The sequence below is a fragment of the Jatropha curcas genome, chromosome 7 (genome assembly GCF_041381405.1).
Source record: "Jatropha curcas cultivar XTBG-Jc1 chromosome 7, XTBG_Jcur_1.0, whole genome shotgun sequence".
Lineage (NCBI taxonomy): Eukaryota > Viridiplantae > Streptophyta > Magnoliopsida > Malpighiales > Euphorbiaceae > Jatropha > Jatropha curcas.
In genome coordinates this window covers 14,978,235-14,996,084 of record NC_143157.1, presented here as the reverse complement: position 1 = coordinate 14,996,084, position 17,850 = coordinate 14,978,235, and the positions used below count along the sequence as shown (strand labels likewise).

The window sequence follows — 17,850 nt, the reverse complement described above, 5'->3', positions numbered from 1 at the left end:
AATTTCAGTAATTATTTTATTATATAGCTATATGTATGAGAACTTATTTATATTTATCTGTTAGTTAACTCCGCAGTTGAAGGATTGTAATCGATTAACTTAGGTGGATGTTTAGTTATTCATTTATGTGAATGCATGAGCCTGTTAGCCCATATTATGAATGTTTGTATTATAATTGGACCCGAGCTATAAAATTTAAGATGATAGATGTCACACCTTACCCTACTGTAAAACATGGCATGTCGCCCGTAATATAATTAATAAGCACTTAATTCTTATAAATGCTTACTAAGTATACTACAAGGGACTTAATCTTTTTAATTCCTTCATTTTTATATCTTGTAGCAAAATAATTTAGTTATTAAATATATATAACTTCTTTTGGTAGATATTAATCTCAATATAATTTCTTAAACATATTATAAAAAAAAACATAAAATAAAATGGTTCCATAACCCATAAGTCCATGGATGATTTAATTACATATTGGAGTCCTGTTCAAATCTTAGATACATAATAGAAATTAATTACTTTAATAGACTATAAATTTTCAAATTCATACAATCATAATTTACATGAATCTGCTCAAATATACATAAATGATCTGTTAATGTTTAATACATCATACATATTCCAAAAGAAGTCAAATATACAATAGCTACATCAGTAGCATACTATCTACATCAAATAAAAATGATCCTCTCTTGGTTCTTTTTCCTTTCCTTTACCTGCGATAGTACAAAAGCAACTATCGCTAAGCATATGGCTTAGTGGTGTACTAATAAAAATAATAAGGAATGACAATTCATAAATCCACCATGGTAAAGAAAATAAGAAACAAAATAAATCAATACCATTTAAATCATCAATTCATAATATAGTCTTTACAGCTTTTATAGAGTCAATTCTGAGGGCCATCAGTGTCTAATGTGCACATCTAGACCTGCTATCTACAACCTCAATCTGTGATATGATTTCAACAGAAGAGGGAGCAATCTACAACCTCAACATGGAGGGAGAATTTCATATCAATCATATATCATCTAGTGATGATATCCATGTTCAATCGATCGTAATATCAACTTCAACAAATGAAATGATATTCGGGGTAATAACCATATCTATATCAGCTGTAAGACTTTTAAACCATTCCATTTATGTACTAATATCAAAATCACAATGGACAACATTTCATTTCACAACCACTGCTAAAAACATTCAATCACGGCCACCCCTCATACTACTGATATCAATTGGCCAACGTCCTCCTCTTTCACAGTATAAGAATCATAAAATTCATTTACAAATATCATTCGGTCGTATGCTTTCAAAATAATCTTTTTCCTCTTTAAAAACTTATGAATATAATTATAATTCATAAAGCAAATCCATTGAAAATATTTTGCAAAATCAATTTCATTTTGTTTAAATAAAAGTAGGAAAGGAATAATATACACTAACCTGAACTAGATGGCTCCCCTAGCCCTTTTCCTCTAGTAATCACCCTCTCCTCAAGTCCCTTTCTCTCAGCAGCTGTAGCATGATATTAATACTCACATTAAGATCATACTACACAATGTACACACATGCACTTCTATAAGAATGTAAATTAAGCATTAGAATGTAGTCTCATGCTTTTTCTTTCATTTTCACTATACTTGTCCAAGTGTTATATGATCTGAGTTTAAGCATGAAACACTTCATATCCAACACTTAACCACATCCTAGACACAAAATACTAACAATGAAAACAATAGAAGTGAATAGCATGCTAAATTCGTTCAAGGTTTATGAAATGCAGAATTTCAGCATTTGAGTAGCTGGCATTGCGTTGACTATATCTTGAATTCCCCATATTCAATTGCCCTGAAATTTTGACAGCATGTTCCAAACATCTTAGGGTACTGTTCTGGAAAATTTCATAATTTTTAAAGCTCATTTGCATTCTTAAATGACATAATTATAGAATCTGAAGTTTAGTTTTTCTCATGCTGAGCAGCCTGCATTGATTTACTTATAACTCCATTTCCTTTTATCCAACGGCCTTTAAATTTTAACACGACCTACCCAACATCTCAGCCTATCTCCATATCAAATTTCATAAATTTTGGAGTTCATTTGCTTAGTCAAATAGGTCAAGTACAGAAGCTGAATTTCAGGCAGCATAACTGTAACATGTCCAACAATGATAAGTTTATTTAAGCATTCTCAACTCACTTCCAGCACAAATTCATGCAATCCAACTCTTCTATTACTGAAATAACATCATAATATAAGATATAGCAGAGTCCATAGTTCATAGAATATCAAAACCAAACTCAAAATCATCCATCTTGGTGACTTATGCAACTTAGACTTTGAATTCATGCATAACTACTTTCAATCATCTTAAATCACCTTAAATCACTTCTCATCACTTCATCTTCACCAAATCAGATTACACAAACAAGCACCTCACTTCAAAGTTCATGGAATTCAAAAAGTAATCCATAGAAATGAAGGAGGAAGTGAAAATAACTAACCTTTTCTTAAGAATTACTTGAAAATTCTTTGATTTTCACCTTCTTTTTGCTTGGTTTTGACTCAAAACCCTCCTCCTCTCTTCTTGAACGACCTGAACTGCAAAATGGGTGGTAAGTGTCGTGCTTCTCTTCACTTCTTCATAAAAATTATATAATAAACTTTATTAAAAATTCCTTCCATGTCCTTTAATTGCAAATTGCACTATAATCCTCCATTTTGTTTTCCCTTCATCCTTTGGCACTCTAATCTTTTTAATCACTTTACTTTAGTCCTATTAGGTATAAACCAAGTGTATTTAATATTCTAAACTCCACTTGGTAAAAATCGTACGGAAATTACCGTTTTTCAGGCTTTTCAGGTAAAATCGTGCTTTACTGAGAAGTCATTCATCTTTCAACTCATTTTTGATTTCCTTTAAGCTTTCACATGGATTTGTAAAGATCAATTAATGTTTCATTTAATTAATATTAATATCCTCAATCTATAGTGTTTCCCATTATTTTAAGTTTTCCTTTTATTCGGATAACCGAATTCATCGAAAAAGCTAAAATAGAAAGAACTACAAAATTGAGGATATTACAATAGATTTGGGCCAAAGTATAATATAATTATGAGATTTATTATGTATGGCGATATGGGCTGACTGTTTGAAATTCATATTGTTATGGTTGAATTTCTGTGGTTCAGGCTTACTACGGACCTCGAGGCCTTATGCTTATCTGGATCCTAGTACCGGTCCAGCCCATAGTTTTGGGTCGTGACACATATATTCACATATACTCAAAAAAAACCTAAACTTTAACGTTTTTATCAAATCTAGCCAATTTTTTAAAATTTTATAAAGTAATATCGCATACTAATTAATTTCTATCAAATGATTTTGTTATATTGATATTTATTCAATTAAAAGTTTATTAATTAAGGTGTTCTCTCCATTCAGCATTCTATCTTTCTTTTTTTTTTAAATTTAATTTTTTTTTTATTTTTCCGTGTTTTGATTGACTAATTTAATTAATCTTTTCCAATGTAATATTTAATGTATTTTAATGAAAGCTAATCTAATCTAATTATCCAATATAACTATCTTAATTTTTGAATAAACCTAAAATCTAACTATATCTAATATTTAGGTATATTTAGGTGATTTAAAGACATATTGTGTATAATTTCTAAACACTCATGAGCCTCCTCCTTCAGTTGTTCTTTTATCCTTCACGGTTTGCTTTCCTTTTCTTTGTTCTCGTCATTTTCCTTTGCGTTCTTCATCTCTTTTATCAAGAATTTGCATCCTTTTTTATGACTGTCAGGAATGATATTGAAGAAGCTTTGGCTGTGTTCATCCCTCAACAATTGTTGTATATTATTTATTTGATTATTTTTAGGTTTAGCCTATTTTCCTGAATTTTTTTTTAAAAAAAAATTATTATTATTATTATTATTATTTTGGAATTTTCGCTTTAGTTATGTTTAAAGACACATTGCTTGGGAATTAAGACGTGATCTGAGTTTGGAAAATAGAGCAAGGCTCTACGTTACCAAATTCTTTAGTTGATGACCTTTGTTCAGGGCCTAGGTCTTGCATCTAGCCATAATATCATTAGAAAGATATTTTTTAGCATTTTCTTACCAATTTTTTTTTTTTTTTAATTTTCACTCCTTTATCTTCATTAGAGTGAACTTGAATTTGCTCTGTTGAATATGAAAATTAGAGGCCCTTCAATAAATGCCTTCTGTTTCTCTTTATTTTTATTTTTATTTTTTTATTTTTTTGATTATTCAAAATGTAACTCTTTTGAACTTAATTGACATGAAAAACCTATTAAACAACCTATTAAACAAATAAATTTTACTAAAATTTCACTTGCCCTTTGGCGGATTTGCCACATTCTCCTATTCTTCCAATGTGTCAATTACACATTCTTGTGGTTCGATTTCTAGTAGCGACTCCAATTCCATCATCCTTGGCTGGTTGTTCAATAACAGCAATAGTCAAAATCTCAATTTAAGTGTCAATTTTTTAAACAGTTCTATGGGATTTTGGGTTATTGGTATAGTTTGCTTGCTGTCTTTAACGTAAACTAGCAGAAATATTTCTAATGATATTAAACAATTGGATTTATCAGAAAGGTTTAAAGCAAGCTGAATCTATCAGAGCTGAAAAGAAATTTAAGTTCTGGTGATGTTGTGTGTGCTTCTGTGGCTTCAGATGACAAATCCTTGTGGTTGGTACTAGAAGAGGGGTTGTGGAGCTATACGATCTCACTGAATTTGTATCACTCATTCTTTCTGTGTATGATTCGGGATAAGTTTTATACAGTAGAGGAAACTCAAGTTACGGGATTACCCCTCCGTAGTGTTTCAAATTACAATATACTTTTAGATTTTCTAATTATGGATTTCAATACATTTTTTCCTTTTATTTTACGATATTACATTTATATATTTATTGGTAAGGTAGCTCTTCATATCCTTAAATTATGTCATAGAAAAAAATTCTGCAATTTTCTAGGGTGATAATATATGAGAAATCAATAAAACTTAATTTAATTCTATTATTTTGCTTAAAGGTTAACTATTATTATTTTTTTTAAAAATTACATCGCATTTTATGATTTTGTTTAAAATCAAGCTGTCTTAAATTTTAAATTATTAGATTACATATTTAATTGATATTCTTTCTCAAAGAATGAGTTGAGGGTTAACTATTATTCTTTCTTCTGAAAATTTAATCGGTATGAGATGCTTTTGTGCATCCTCATCCAGCCAACCTAATGAGACAATGCTTAGAAATCTAGGAATGGATTTATGATGTTATGTTATTACAAACAATGCCATAATTTTCTTTAATACAAATCATTTTGATATTACCCATTATTGAATTATTTTAAATAGGGTGTTCATTTTTTTTTAATAATTTGATAATTTACAATAATTATTAAAAATAATAATATAAAAAATTATAACAATTATTAAAATACCTACGCATGAAGGGCCATTTTTCGACTAATAATTATTATACGGCCGTGCGAAGAAGCGTAAAGTACTGCCAAGTTTTGTATAAATATGGTCCTTCGGAAAAAATGAAGTCCCTCTTCATACTCGCCTTGTGAGGATAAATAAACCACTCCTCTTTTTCTTGCTTTATGGCTCCATATTCAAACTCAAATGGCCATCTCGGCTGGCAACTTTGGATCTCTCTCCATCTAATGAGCTCTAATCTCCTGTTTGAAGCTCTTGCTGATAATCATGAAAGCCATTATTATAAGCATATGGAAAGCTCCAATGAGTGTGATTATTTTGAAGGAAGTTGGGTTTATGACGAATCATACCCACTCTATAATTCCTCAAGTTGTCCCTTCATCGGACAAGGATTTGACTGCCAGAAGAACGGTAGACCTGACCAGCTTTACCTTAAATTTCGATGGCAGCCTACTGCATGTGACATTCCCAGGTCTTCTTCTTCTTCTTCTTCTCCTTCCTTCTTAATTGTTATTCATTTACAGTTTAATTGCAATTATCACATAGTTGCTAATTTTAGAGTCTTTTTCACTCCTCTGGTTGCTGGACCAATTTCTGGGGACCAGCCTCTGGTAGTGGAGTAGAGGCAATGGTTACAATGATTTTGGGGCACATACAGAGCTTACGATAGGGAAAGGTAAAAAAAAAAAAATACAAAAAAGCTTAAATTATCGTCTTCAGCGGTGGAAACCAGACTTTAAATAATTTACTTAGAATTTATTATAATATTAATTATTTTTGAAATTAAAAAATTAATGTTTTAATACAAGAATCAAAGCAATTAAAATTGAAAAACAAATTAAAGATGAATTTGATTTTCAATTCGTTAACAAGCAAAACTATACATGTAGTGTACAAAACTAGGGGTGAGTAATAATCATCTTTTATAATTAAAAATCAAATCGAATTGATCTTGGTTTGACATTTTAAAAAATTTACTCATAATTCAGTTTTTTCGGTGAAAATTAATTTATTTTTATATTCAATTTTATTTATATATCCAACCGATTTTATTTCAACTTTCAAAATAAATAAAATGGTTAAAAATAATTAAACCAAATAAGTTTTGTAAAATAAGTTGATTTTAATACAATTTGGTTCTGAGTTTATTTATGATCATCTTCAGTCAGATCAAATCGAGCTGGTTTGATTTGGTATGGTCAAGCCAAATGCTGACCCCTTTTTCAAACCATATTTTACATGTCTGAATCTCTCTCGATTCTTTAAAAAAAAAAAAAAAATACTAATAAAACACACTTAACGACTAGTTTTATTTCAAATTTCTGAACAATTTTCATATAGAAAGGACAGAATCTGAGCAGAGTTGACTTTCACTTGCACTGCATTGAATTTGTATGTGAATAGCTGTCATTATTAATCACAACTTCTTCCAACGAAATTTTTAATTCCAAGATTTCGGTCTATAATCATGTTTTTTTCAAATAAATCATTTAAAAAAATCTGAAACTTTGCGCATAATTTTAATTGTCACTCAATTTAACTTTCTTCTTCTAATATCATAAATTTCATATTATATTGTTCAACAATACCCTAATTGATACTGGTTAGAGATTTAAATTCATAAAAATCAAATAAAATAATAAATTTTAGTCAAATTATAAGCATAAAATATTAATTTAGATTTTTATTTTGAATTTTTTAAATATGAATTTTTTTTTATAAGTTAGATCTCTTATAAAAATAAGCTTTATTTATTACAGTGTCATTTTATTTTTCAGGGAATAATAATTATTTGTTGTCAATATTAGATATAAATAAATGCATTTTATTTTTAAGATGAATAGATTATTTTTATTTTAATTTATATAAATAAATATAATTATTTATTTATTTATAAGTAGTGGTGGTGGAGAAGGATTTTAATTTAAGGGAAAAAGAATAAATTGGATTTGACAAAAATAATATGTTATTTATTAAATTGGATACAATTTAAAACTAAAGTGCTACTGTAATTGAAATTGAAACGCACTGAATCAAATCAAATTAAATCTATTAATTTAATTCTATTTGATTCAATTTTATATTTAAAAAAATTAATTTATTCTTATTTTAATTTAGTCTTATCTATTTTATGATTATTCACATTGTATAGGTTTAACGGGGTGGATTTGGTGGAGAAATATAAAGGGAAAAAGATAATGTTTGTTGGAGATTCTCTAAGTAACAATATGTGGGTGTCCCTCTCATGCCTTCTCCACGTAGCTGTCCCAAATTCTAATTATACCATCCAAGAAAAAGGAAAGCTGTCAACATTTACATTGCCGGTAAGACTCGTCTTATTGCTTTATTTCTAACACGACTCAGCTTTTACACATTATATTATATTTATTTATTTTTAAGCTAATTTAAAATATACCATACACAGAGACAGGAGAATTCATAAATAAAAAAAATAATAATCTGTTCAAAAAAATTAACTCAAATTAAAAAGTCATCTAATTCAAGTTAACTACTCCCTGTTACTTTAGACAAAGTTTCCATTTCCATATATTTTGATGGAGAATTTTACTCTAATTTAAAATTTTCGAAAGGATCAAAATAAAAAGTCTAAAATATCCTTAAATAACCTCTATTATCTGCTTTTTTTTTTTTTACTCAATTAACGAGTATTAATACTGTCAAAATGGGCTTAAGCCGCGGACAACTTGTGATCACCCGTATTTATTTAGATATAGACAAAAAAATTTAGCCCTATTTTTAATACGGTTTTTTTACCCGACCCGTTTTTTACCAAAGCCCGCACAGGTCAGCCGAACAGGTCCGCGGGGCTTGCATTAAAGTAATATATATATACATATTATAAATTTTTAAAATAAAAAGGGGAATAAGTTTAATGGAAACCATGTTTGCTAATCTTTTAATGGTCTTAGGTTCAATTCTTGGATATTTTTTCCTCTTTTTTCCACCTACTCTTTGAATGGACATACAAAACCAATAAAAATTCAAAAAAAAGTAGCAAAATTAAGAAAAAAAAATTAACTTTCAATATTAGAGGCCGGTTTTTAACAAGCTTTTTTTGGCCCGGCCGTTTTGGAATCAAGCGTGTAGGGGCCGGGCGGACAGCCAGTTTTGACAGCACTAACGAGTATAATGTTAAAAAAAAGGTGGTGTGGGCAATTAATAATTTTCTATTTCCAAAGTATGAATAACAGTTACATTTATAAGTGGTTTGTTAGAAATATGCTTGACTTTACGGATTTGAATATGAATAAGAATACATACATTGGCTATATTAATATGACCACACATTTCAATTGTTGCACCCTACTTATAAAAAAGTTTTTATGTTCATATGACATGTTTATTCTAGGCTCAAATTTAAATTTTTTCAAACAAATTTAATTGTAATATTCTGTTGACTAACTTTGTATCCTGTTTGTAAGAAGTGTGCACTAATTTATGCATGAAACACGAATTATGACTGACTATTTTTATTAGGAGAGTATAAAATAGTCAAATAGTCACATGTCTATATTGTTGCATCCTAATCTTAGAAAGTTGTGAGATTAACCCTTATTAATATATGCACATATTTTGGTTCTAGCGAAGAAACTGAAAGGTTTATCTTAGGCCTATATTTATATGCTATTCCTTAATAACTAGATAAAAGCCCACGCTTTGTGTGAGTTGTTTTTATAATTTATACATGTAATTAAATTTTGGATAAATAAATGAATTATGAGTTCATTTATCAAAAATTTAATTTTATTGATAAATTCGTAAGATAATAGTTTAAAAGATACTATTCAATCCCCTTAACGTAAAAAAAAAAAAAAAGAAAATCACTTATTAATATAATATCTAAACTTATTAATTTTGATTTTGTAACACTTAATATGAGGAAACAAATTTCTAATATCATATCTAATAGTTTAAAGTATAGAATGCTTAAATGACCTCCTTAAACATTTTTAATATATCAAGAAATAATGAAACTAAAAATTTCACACAATTCAGCACAAACATTTCAATTTTAATAATGTTTAAATCACCTCCTTAAATATTTTTAATATATCAAGAAATAACGAAACCAAATATTTCACACAATTCGACACAAACATTTCAATTTTAATATTTAACCTTTTTGAATACTAGTAAAAACAATTACAATAAAAATTTATAAATTGTATGATATAAATTGTTATTTTTATTTTTTTAAAAATTAATTATATCATGTGAAGAAATAAATTAAAAATTTACAAAAATTCTACTAATAACAGAATAATGAATTAGATAGCTTTTCATTACAAAATTGTATTTATAATTACACATTAATAGTAATTTTCACTTAATTTAGTAATGTTCACTTATTTTAATTACTTTAAAAATCAGTAATTATTATGACCAAAGTGTAAGAGTATTGAGCAGGGTAATTAATGTCAAGATACGTAAATTGAATAGATTGTCATGCTTAGTCTCTTGGATGATCAATTCTTGGAACAATCATCCAGAATTTGGAAAGAAAGGTTATAAGCGCTGAATAGATGTAGAAAATACCACAAGAAGATCACATCGTGAAGCTTCCAAAGGTTCAACAATACTATTTTTCTCAGGCACACCATTTGCAATAAGAAATCAGCACACACGATCTCATTTAGATGAATATGAATTTAAACTTCCTTTAAAAGACAACAACTCACAGGAATTTAGTTAGTGTAGATTGCAAATATTGATTTATTGATAATGAAGTAATGACTATTTATAACTCCAAACAACAAATATATGAAGAATTTAGTAAATGCTTTATTTAGACCTTTTGGGATCCTCTCCAGGTAGCAAAATCTTATTAAAAATATCTTGAAAAATTCAAATCAAATACACGTGTTTGGCGTAACTACAACTAAAGCCTCTCTAGCAGCATTTTCAATAATCAGAGCATCACTATATTCGCAATCTTGAAATCCAAAGGTTAGAGCAAACGAGGATAAAATTATGAAAAAAGTTTTAAACATGCAATTTACAAATTGTGCCTAAATGATTAAAAGAGTGAGGAAACCTTTCAAGCACCGTTTCCAGCAATAAGCCATGACCACTTCCATGGTCTGTAGAATATAAAGATTAAAGAGAGTGATGAAAAATCATGAGAAAATGATGTAAAATCAAGATAAAATAAAATGAGAAAGCAAAGGGTTAATCACTGTCGTAATGGAGGCGAGCCTAAAATTTATATTTGTTACTCCCTTTGTTCCAAAATATAAATCGTTTAAAGTTTTTGTACAAGAATTAAATAAACAATTAATTCTTCTAAATTATAACAAACTCAAGAATTTGACTAAATCAATAATTGCTTATGAAGTATTTATTGTATTTAGTATAAACAAGAATAACATTAGAAAAATATCATTTATTATTTTTTAAAATACACAAATCGACTTATATTTTGGGATAAAATAATAAACCAAAAACGACTTATATTTTGGGACAGATGGAGTATTAAAGTTCAAACTTTCATTTTGTTGAAGATAAGGATTAATGATAAGAGATAAAATTATAGTTATTATTAATAAAAAATTTTAAAATGAAACATAGATCATGGATAGTAATCTAAAAAAGGGCTAAAAGTTTGTAAATCCGTGATAAGGAGAAAATAAATATAATTAAAAATAAAAATAAGTAGTTAAAAATAATTAATAAATAAGAATATCTGTAAAAAAAAAAAAATGCTGAGATATGAGAGTGCTAGCTCAGTTTTTTGAAATTTTTTTATTTCAAGATTATATATATACATGCTCTGCTTTATGGATGTCAACATGAACAATATTTTATATATTTCACTTTTGTTTAAAAGGTCACAGGTCTACACTATTGCACCCCCCCTTTTAAAATTATGAGGTATAAGTCGGCATCACACATTATTATGGTTACGGACAGACCCAGGGGATCTGGGAAAGGGGTGCCCCTAAGTTAAAAATGTTTTAAAATTTTAGAGTGAAAAATTTATGAAAAAAAATATATTTTAATTTTACCGTCTATAATTAGTAAAATTATTTCTTCGGCCTCCAACTATTTGAGTTGGTTTCAGTACTGATTATAGGCATAGTTTATTTTAGCGAACGAATTGAGTGCCTTTCTCTCTGGACTGACCACATAAAGAAGGTGGATTCATAAAGAAGGTGGATTCATAATATCTAAGGCCAGACTTGCTAATTTTATATATTACTATCTCTATTCTATAATACCAGTGACATTGGAAATTTCACGTTTTTTAAAAAAATTATTAAATTAATAAATTATTTAGTAAATTAACTATATTACTTATAATTTAATATTAATTTTCTACGAAAACTACTAAAATAAAGTACAAAGGGTAAATATAGAAAAAAATATTTATTACTTCTTGAAACCATAAATATGACAAGTATTATGAAACGGATGTAGTATATTGGACTAATTAATTTATTTATATAGTTGGAGAAACCAAGATAAAAATTTGAAAAATTCATTTCGTTTTTTTTCAAATTTGAAAAATTCATTTCGCTTTTAATTTTCCTTTTCACCAAACTCAAGCAGATTGATTTACTATTATTGCTGTTTGTTTAGGAATATGGGGTTTCAGTGATGTGGTTGAAAAATGGGTTCCTAATAGATCTGGTCTACGAAAAGATTGGCAAAATTCTAAAGCTGGATTCAATAAGCACCGGAGACGAGTGGCTTGGAGTAGACGTTTTAATCTTCAACACCTACCATTGGTGGCTTCACACCGGAAAATATCAAACGTACGGTAATGGGGAACATGTTATAAGCCCTACCATATACGAGAACGAGCTCGTTAATCGTTAAATTATAAATTATATCGAGTAATTTAATTCAAGTTGAATCGAATTAGTACAAACCGAATTTTTCTAAATTGACCCCATTTTAGATTAGGGTTGAACCCTTTTATTATATTTTATTATAAATTGACCCCAGAAAATTTTTTATTAGATCTGCCACTTCCTCCAATTATTGATGTATTTGGAACTTTATCCCAATATAATTTTAAAAATGAGCTTACAACAATTAAAACCATGATTAGTTTCTAATAAGAAATTAATAATTAATGTGTGTTAATGAGATGCAGGTGGGACTATTTTCAAGTAGGAGACAAGATTGTTAAAGAAATGGATCGTTTGGAAGCTCTGAAAATTGCATTAACAACTTGGGGTAATTGGGTTGACAATAACATTGATCCTTCAAACGCTTGGGTATTTTTTCAAGGAGTTGCTGTTGCCCATCTCGAGTAAGTTCTATATCTACTTTGTATTTTGTTTTTTCCAGCAAAATATTTACTGGCCATCAAAAATTAATTAATTAATTAATTAATTAATTACTTTGTAGTTTTATAAACATTCCATGCAGTAACGGATGCAAGACTTAGATTTGGAGAACGAAACTATACACTTAAATTTATTATAATAAGAGTTTAAAAAAATCCATTTCTAATATATTAAATATATAATTTTATAATTTTAAGAGGACATTACAGCCTTCATTAGCTGGTGATTCGATCGTCCCTGCATTTGTAGTATGGATAAAAATTGTCAACATTCGGTGATACGATGATTTTTAAAAAAGCAGAATACATATATATTTAAGATACGCTGCATTAAATAACTATAATTTATTAATAATTCAAAATAAATAAAAAATTAAATTCTCAAAATTAATGTTACGGTTGAAAATCATAGCATTTCTAGCTTATTTAAAGATAGATTCACAATTTAAAGAATTCCAACATTTTTAAAAGAAATCAAATTACTTCTCGACAATATTCCATATTTTAATTTTTAAATGTGTTTCTAAAGTATCTTCAAAAGTGTCCGAAATTAATTAAATAAAATAAATAATAAGACACGATTTTTAAAGAGTTAGACATGTGTGAGGGAGTATTCAAAAGGTGTCGGTGTCCAACACAGGTACTTTGAACGTTTAAGTGTCCGTATATCTTGGCTTGTATAAATCTCACATAATTTTTTTTTTCTTTTCACTGATTAATAAAATTTTTCCACTTAGTCCCAGAGAATGGGAAGATCCAAACCCAGAGGCAAGGCAATGCGAGGGACAAACTGAACCAGTTAAAGGATCAAAATATCCAGGCACTGTAAATCCAGGAGAAGAAGTTGTAAAACAAGTAATAAGAAAAATGGCAAAGCCTGCTTATTTACTTGATATTACACTACTAACACAACTTAGAAAAGATGGGCATCCATCTCTTTATTATGGCCAAGACATGAAGCAAAATGATTGTAGTCACTGGTGCCTTCCTGGCGTTCCTGATACTTGGAACCAATTACTATATGCAGCTTTGCTTGACAAGTGTTAAGTATTTTAATTTATTTTTTTATTTTCAATAATTGTATCAATTTTTGAAACAAAAGTAGTTTTATGATTCTTATACCTTGAAAGAGGAGGATGTTGGCCAATTGATACCTGTAGTATGAGGGGTGGCCGTGATTGAATGTTTTTACCAGTGTTTATGAGATGAAATGTCGTCCATTGTGATTTTGATATTCTTACATAAATGGAATGGTTTAAAAGTCTTACAGCTGATAATGACATGGTTATTACCCTGAATATCACTTCATTTGTTGAAGATGATATTACGATCGATTGAACATGGATATCATCACTAGATGATATATGATTGATATGAAATTCTCCCTCCATGTTGAGGTTGTAGATTGCTCTCTCTTCTATTGAAATCATATCACAGGTTGAGGTTGTAGATAGTAGGTCTAGATGTGCACATTAGACAATGATGGCCCTCGGAATTGACTCTATAAAAGCTGTAAAGACTACATTATGAATTTATGATTTAAATGGTATTGTTTTTTTTTTCTTATTTCCTTTAACATGGTGGGGTTTATGAATTACGATTCATTCTTTTCCTATAAAGAGTTTGATTTAATAAATTTGTGTTTGTATTATAATAGTACACCACTAAGCAAAATGCTTAGCGATAATTGCTTTTGTGTTATCGCATGAAAAGGAAAGGAAAAAGAACTAGGAGAGGATCGTTTTTATTCGATGTAGATAGTATGCTACTGATGTAGCTATTATATATTTGACTTCTTCTGGAATATGTATGATATATTAAACATTAACAGAACATTTATGTATATTTGAGCAGATACATATAAATTATGATTGTATGAATTTGAAAGTTTATATTCTATTAAAGTAATTAATTTCTATTATGTATCTAATGTTTGAAAAGGACTCCAGTATGTAATTGAATCATCTATGGGCTTATGGTTTATAGAACCATTTTATGTTCTTGATAATGTAATTGATGTTTAAGAAATCATATTGAGCTTAATAGAAGTTATGTTTCATATGTCTAGTAAATTACGGAAAAAGACATTTCTTTATAACAGGTGAAAGAACCAAAAGGAGTTTTACATTTAATAACTAAATTTACTTTTCTACAAGTTATAAATGAATGAATCAAAAGTTTTAAGTCCCTTGTAGTATACTTAGTAAGCATTTATAAGAATTAAGTGCTTATTAAGTATATTACGGGCGACATGTCATGTCTTACAATAAGGCAAGGTGTGACATGTTTAGTTTGGTATCAGAGCGTGGTTAATTGCATATCGGATCATATTTTTGCTGAATATAAATGTGAAATGTAATCTGCTCAAATATGAAATGACTGTTAATTGTTGGATATCTGCATCATACAATATCCTAATAAGATGAATGTTTTTCTGTGATAGTATACAGAGAGCGTTTTGTTTTTGATAGATAGTATGGAGGGTGTTGGTCAGGGAGATAATTTTAATCCTCCTGAGGAGCAGTCTGATGCGAGGCAGCGAGAGATTGGTGATGCTCCCGAGGGTTCTGATGTCCCTGTTACGCCAGCTACTGACCCTATAGCCTAGCAGATGACTGCTTTATTGAGACAAATGGCAGGTAACTTATAGCAGCAGTAGCAGCCAGTTAGACAGTATGATAAGTTGGTTAAGTATGGGGCCACAGAGTTTTCAGGCACCACTGACCCAATGGTAGCTGAGCAGTGGCTAGAGAGGATTGATAGGGTTTTCTTAAAGCTCCAGTGTGATGATGATCAGAAGTACGATTATGCAGTCTCTTTACTTCAGGAAGATGCATATGAGTGGTGGAAGACAATTCCTAGGAGCAGAGTGCAGCCACCAATTCTGACTTGGGCAGACTTACTGGGAGAGTTTAGGAAAAAGTATGTTCCATCTACCTATGTGGATGCCAGGATAGAGGAGTTTCTGCAGCTCAGACAGGATCATAGGACTGTAGCTGAGTATGAGAGGGAGTTTACTCGGTTGAGCTATTATGCTTGAAGTATGTTAGTTACAGGCAGGGACAGGTGCAAGAGATTTGAACAGGGATTGAAGCCTAGTATTAAGAGTCATGTGATCGGCTTTGAACATGACAATTTTTCTGCATTGGTATCACAAGCTTTGAATCAGGAGAAGGTTGATCGAGAAAAGGCTACAGAGAAGGAGAAGAGTGTCAGGACTTTCCCAGGGGCTAGTAGCTCTAGTAGCAAGAAGAGGAGATTCTTTGGTTCATTTCCTCCTAGACCTAGCAGTGTGAGGCCACAGAACTAAATCTGAGAACAAAGTCCCAAAATATGGCAGCAATAAATCTTAATATTGGATGACAGTAACTCAGATTTGAAATAAATCTGAGGATTATTTGCAAAAAAATAAACAAAAAAGAAAAGGGGTGACCACCAGTGGCCGCTCGCTGGAAGAAGAAAATAAAATTTTTAGGTTTTAGGTTCTGGATGAAAGAGAGAGTGATAATTTTTTCAAGTTTTATTAACTTTTGAATTTATTTAATTTAGTTGATTATTTTTAAATTCTTTGTTATGATCTTATCGTCTATTTTGTTTTATTATAATCACTTTCATGATATTAAATATATAGATTTTGAATTTAAGGCCTTTTATATTTCGATCAAGAATTATTATATTTAGATACAATGGATCTTAAATATAAAATTAAAAAAAAAAGATTAAGGATCTAATCAAAATAGCATAAAGATTTGTTTTTTTTGGAATGATTTGAAAGAAATGTACCATTACCCAAAAGTTCATCATGAATAGATGCAATTATCAATACAGATGCAAAGCTCGTAAAACTGTAAATGACTATAATTTTGTAACATTAAGATTATTATTTTATTCTTATAATTATTACTCCCCCATCTCATTTTATTTGCATGGTTTGATAAAATACGCATATTAAGAATTTAGTCAACAAAAATTATTTTGTCCTTCTTTACCCTTAATAACTCATTAAGATATTAATAAAAGTCGTTCATATAATAAACAATCATAAATGCTATTATAGAAAAAATAATTGTTTAAATGTACAAATTTAGAAACCTTGTAAATATTTTGGGACATCAAAAAAGAAATAACAAGCAAATAAAATGGAACGGATGGAGTATTATATATTGACATATATTATTCATGTGCTACCAATTTTTAGAAGTGATTTATTTGTTTTTAAATATAATTAAGATATTATCGTTATTATGTTTGGGATCTATATATTAGCTTTTGATCTAGAATTGTTAATGATATCTATATCTCGAATATACTTCTAAAGTAGCAATATCGAGAGAAAAAGTTTTAAGAGAAGCTCTAGATTTATTTTATATCTTTTTTATCATTGAACAAAATCAAGAGATCTTAATAAAGATCATGAGGCCATCAACTGGATTTTGCTCCATTCCCTGAAGTGAATGAAATAGCATATATATGGTATAACGATGTCTACCTAACTAGATTTTTTTTCATTCCCTAAAGTGAATGCAATAATAATATGGTGTGAATAATGACAAAGATATACTTGTTATTTATAATATCAATAAGATTACACTTGAAGTAATGAATTTAGTAATTATGGTGGCCACATAATTAAGAATAAATTTTACTACCAGAAGTCGTACAAATAATGTGGCATATATTGATACATTTGATTATGTACTTATTAGACACAAAAATATTAAAAAGCAAATTTGGCTTTAGTAGTAAAATAATATTTAGAGGCTCTAGAAGAGCAAGTATTATTACCTAAGAAATGAATTTTATGCATAATGCATTATTTAAAAGATATTCATTAAAATGGATATCATATAAAGATAATGATTGAAATAAATATGATTGTAAATTGGAAGTTTACAAATCTAAGTAGTTGGCATGATCGGTTGGACCATCTCAATCAATAATGATGCGAAAAGGAAAATTTAATCCTTATATGGATATTTATTGAAGAACCAAAAGTTTCTTCAACTGTAATAAATTTTTCATGTTTAGTTTGT

At 28.9% G+C, this 17,850-nt stretch overlaps 1 protein-coding gene, 1 long non-coding RNA gene and 1 pseudogene across 2 annotated transcripts; 2 read left to right on the top strand and 1 right to left on the bottom strand.

The window, feature by feature from the left end:
• Positions 1-517: 517 nt before the first annotated feature.
• Positions 518-2,644, bottom strand: LOC149494740 (uncharacterized). Its single transcript, XR_016321810.1, has 3 exons — positions 2,523-2,644; positions 1,462-1,533; positions 518-728 (listed from the first exon to the last, which is right to left on the bottom strand). It is a non-coding gene; the product is annotated as an uncharacterized LOC149494740 (long non-coding RNA).
• Positions 2,645-5,620: 2,976 nt separating this feature from the next.
• On the top strand, positions 5,621-14,086 carry TBL42 (TRICHOME BIREFRINGENCE-LIKE 42). Its single transcript, XM_012213120.4, has 5 exons — positions 5,621-5,974; positions 7,655-7,826; positions 12,103-12,278; positions 12,623-12,781; positions 13,555-14,086. The coding sequence occupies exons 1-5, from the start codon at positions 5,667-5,669 to the stop codon at positions 13,862-13,864; spliced, it is 1,125 nt and encodes a 374-aa protein (XP_012068510.1). The 5' UTR covers positions 5,621-5,666; the 3' UTR covers positions 13,865-14,086.
• A 1,207-nt stretch (positions 14,087-15,293) lies between these two features.
• On the top strand, positions 15,294-16,127 carry LOC149494739 (uncharacterized; annotated as a pseudogene).
• Positions 16,128-17,850: the final 1,723 nt, after the last annotated feature.